The sequence below is a fragment of the Poecilia reticulata genome, unplaced genomic scaffold (assembly GCF_000633615.1).
Source record: "Poecilia reticulata strain Guanapo unplaced genomic scaffold, Guppy_female_1.0+MT scaffold_145, whole genome shotgun sequence".
NCBI lineage: Eukaryota > Metazoa > Chordata > Actinopteri > Cyprinodontiformes > Poeciliidae > Poecilia > Poecilia reticulata.
Window position 1 is genome coordinate 171,187 of NW_007615015.1, and position 3,362 is coordinate 174,548.

The 3,362-nt window shown below is 49.3% G+C and overlaps 1 protein-coding gene across 1 annotated transcript in view; it reads right to left on the reverse strand.

Annotated features, from left to right (window-relative positions):
- Positions 1-3,362, reverse strand: part of LOC103459971 (kinase D-interacting substrate of 220 kDa-like) — a 52,935-nt gene that overhangs the window by 39,245 nt on the left and 10,328 nt on the right. Inside the window, exons 2-9 of the mRNA XM_017303033.1 lie at positions 3,276-3,359; positions 1,859-2,056; positions 1,632-1,730; positions 1,371-1,469; positions 949-1,047; positions 698-875; positions 460-624; positions 8-234 (exon numbers count right to left, since the gene is read on the reverse strand). Of these exons, the coding sequence (XP_017158522.1) occupies positions 8-234; positions 460-624; positions 698-875; positions 949-1,047; positions 1,371-1,469; positions 1,632-1,730; positions 1,859-2,056; positions 3,276-3,359 (1,149 nt within the window). The remainder of the gene's footprint in view (positions 1-7; positions 235-459; positions 625-697; positions 876-948; positions 1,048-1,370; positions 1,470-1,631; positions 1,731-1,858; positions 2,057-3,275; positions 3,360-3,362) is intronic.

Genomic DNA, 3,362 nt, shown 5'->3' on the forward strand with positions numbered 1-3,362 from the left:
GTGAGGTTTGTGGCTGTGATGCATTGGCCTTTCTCCTCTCGTTTGTTTCCTCACCAAAGAAGGTGTAGAGCAGAGCGAGGAGGCTGAGGGAGACGGCGATGGCCAGCCTGGGGTCGACGGTGAAGCCCAGGATGACGGCGACGGAGCCGCAGAGGAGCAGCGTGAGGAAAACCACCAGCCAGGAGAACTGGAACAGCGGCTCGATCTGCTGCCCCGCGAAGGTCTTCATCTCATCTGATSAACACAAGCACAAAACCAGTTACTGAACTCTGAAATCATTCATCGCTAYCMATCGATTATTGATCTAATAAAGAGGTTACGTGAGAAATCTGCAGAACGTGCCCACTTTTTCATCCGATTAATCGACTAATCATCAGAAGAGTCGATTAATCTGCAGCTAAAGTAGTCGCTGCGTGTCCGTGGAGAGAAACGGTGGGAAAAGTCCCTTCCTCTACTCACCCTCCAGCTTTTTGAGGAGGAAGGACTTGCCGCTGCCCCACTGGGCGTACAGACCAACACAGATGGGCGGCTGCATGGTGGGCTCACTGAGGATGTCCGCCAGAGCGCTGCTGTACAGGTCGTAGCCCAGCATGTCGCCGTCCGACTCCGTTGGGGAAAGGTGCTCTGTGACAAGACGAAGAGCCTCTGAGTAAACGTTTCCCAACGGCAGCACCGAATCTGGAGACGCGGCTCATACTGGCTCCAAAGATCTGCGTCAGGATGCTTTTCTGGTGGGTGCAGTCGATGTTGTACGGCGTCTCTCCAGCTTTGTTGGGCCGGTACAGGAGGCGGCCATCTTTGGGGTTCCTGAGCAGCAGCTCGGCCAGCTTCCGGCTGCGGCCGCGGATCGCGATGTGCAGGGCGGTGTCTCCTTTCTGAAAGAACACATGCTTACAGCTGAGCAGAAAGACCGGCGGCGGCGGCGGTTCAGGGTGTGCAGAGCCGTACCCGGTCCACTGCGGACACTTTGGCTCCTTTATCCAGCAGCAGCTCCACGACGTCGATGCTCCTCATTTTAGTGGCTTTAATAAGCGGCGTCTCTCCGTCCTGGAAGAAAAACAGAACATGCAGTTTATACCTAATGGGTTTCAGCTTCTGGAGGGAAGGGAATTTATGCATCTACAGCATAAAGACGTGTAGTTACAGGCCTGACGGCACGTCTCACATTTTATTCCATATTTAAAGGTCAACYWCAGTAAGTCGTGCAACTTATTGTTGTTATTATGACTTAATTAAAGCAGGAGGCATTCAGACTCCAGGAAATATCAAGGCAGTGTGATGRAGAACGYTAAACTCATAATTTTACTCCAGATGYTGCTGCGTTGGGTTTCTCAGTCGTGGTTTTTAAACTTTAYTCATAATGCGCGTACCTTGGTGGAGTTCTCCGTGTCAGGATTGCACTGCARGATGTCCCTCACCATGGCAGCGTTTCCTTTCTCCACTGCCCAGTAGAGGGCAGTCTTTCCATCCTAGAGAGGCAAGAACAACCATGGAGTATTGTTACGGGTGAATATTTATCTTTGTGCAATTCTAATCCAGGGAAGAAAGTTTGAAACAATAAAGAAATGCAATATAAAYGGACAGAGTTGCATTTCCCACAGAGAACCCATGGAGGGAGGAAGGGCCCCTACCTGGCCCCTGACGTCGACATCAGCGTATTTGTTGAGCAGAGCTTGGACGATCTCCACGTGTCCTCCTCTCACCGCTCCGATCAGCACCGTCTCTCCGCTCTGGAACAGAAACACGGCATGAGGAGCCGGGTCAGAGCGTCCCGCCCCTTCAGAGCGTCCCGCCCCCATCAGAGCGTCCCGCCCCATCAGAGCGTCCCGCCCCCTCAGAGCGTCCCGCCGCGTCTCACCCGGTCGGGGTTGTTGACGTAGGTGCCGGCGTCCAGCAGGTCCTGAACGATCTCCGTGTGGCCCTCCTTGGCGGCGATGGCGAGCGCCGTGTTGCCGTCCTTATCGGTCATGTTGACGTTGGGATTCCTCTTCAGCAGCTCTTTGACGACGTCCGTGTGGCCGCCTTTCACCGCCACGATCAGAGCCGTCATGGAGTTCTGGGGAAACAGATTTCTGAACTSAAACATTTCACCAGATTCTTCCTGCCTCCTCTTTTCAGTCTCTCTGCAACAGCCAGTTAATCCATCTGATTATTGATGGAAATTYATAAGAAATKTTTTATTTTTTTACAYATTCACTGTCACGTGGTGACAGAATATTATCAGAAATTGATCTCTGYTTTCTGCCAGTGCCAATGAGAAACAACCAATCAGAGCMAGGAGGCGGGTCTTAAAAATCTCATCTGCAACAATCTGCAGCTAATTTAGCCTGTTGTGATGCTAATGCTAGTTAGCATGCCCACCAATGACGGATAAACGGTTTTCCTGCTACAGTACCTTGCTTCTCTTCCATWAACACATTTAGCAGCGTGTACATGAGAATGATTGACGGTGCAAAGACCTTCCTCTTGGCTCTGGTTGTTTTCCATGTGTTTTCCAGCCACCTAGTGGCSATTTTGTAGCATAATCAAGTAACTATGTTTCCTTCAGTTATTATAAAAATGCTATCAAATATGAGAAATTTTACTTTGTAATTTAACATCTTCAAATTGGTCCTGTGTCTCTTTAAGAAGCTCCGCCTTCAGGAAGTCATCCCAACATGGCTCCTTCGTTAACCCTTTAACAGGATTTTCACTGAGCAGCAGCTCCTACAACGARCTCAGCAGATGTTTGCTAATGGCTACAGGCTAGTCTGAAGGAGCAGAGTGGGGGAGGAGCTGCGCCTCGAAGGCRGAGCTAGATCCACCCAGGCGTTTTGCCCAGCTGAATGGTTGCCATGGAGATTAAAGGACTTCCTAACATGCACGAAGCAATGAGGCAAYACCCCAGGTGTGTTTTTCATGAAGGAGAAACATCATAGCAAGATGGAAAGCTCAAAAAAATTGATTTTACATAAAACTGTACATAAGGACAAGTTTAGGGCCAGCGGCTACTTTCCTGTTTAACAGTTTAGTTTCTTTGTTGTGCCGTATTCATAGCCCAGTGAAACAGGAAGTCACTGATTACTAATGAAACGTTTTTGACTCTGATCAACTTAAAGAATAAATAATAAATAACTGAGTAACACTTGTGCTTCGGGTGCAATTAMATTTTGACAACACTGATTTGTTAAAAATAACTTCTTCAAATGTTTACGTGAAAGCTTGGATTTGCTGTTTAGCTGTTAATCGTGACCGATGTGAGTAAAACATGACGGCGATGAATGGAGGCGACTCACGGCTCCTTCCTGATCCACATCAGCTCCGTTGGCCAGCAGGTGCATCACGCTGTCGTAGTTTCCCTTCCTGGAGGCCCAGATCAACGG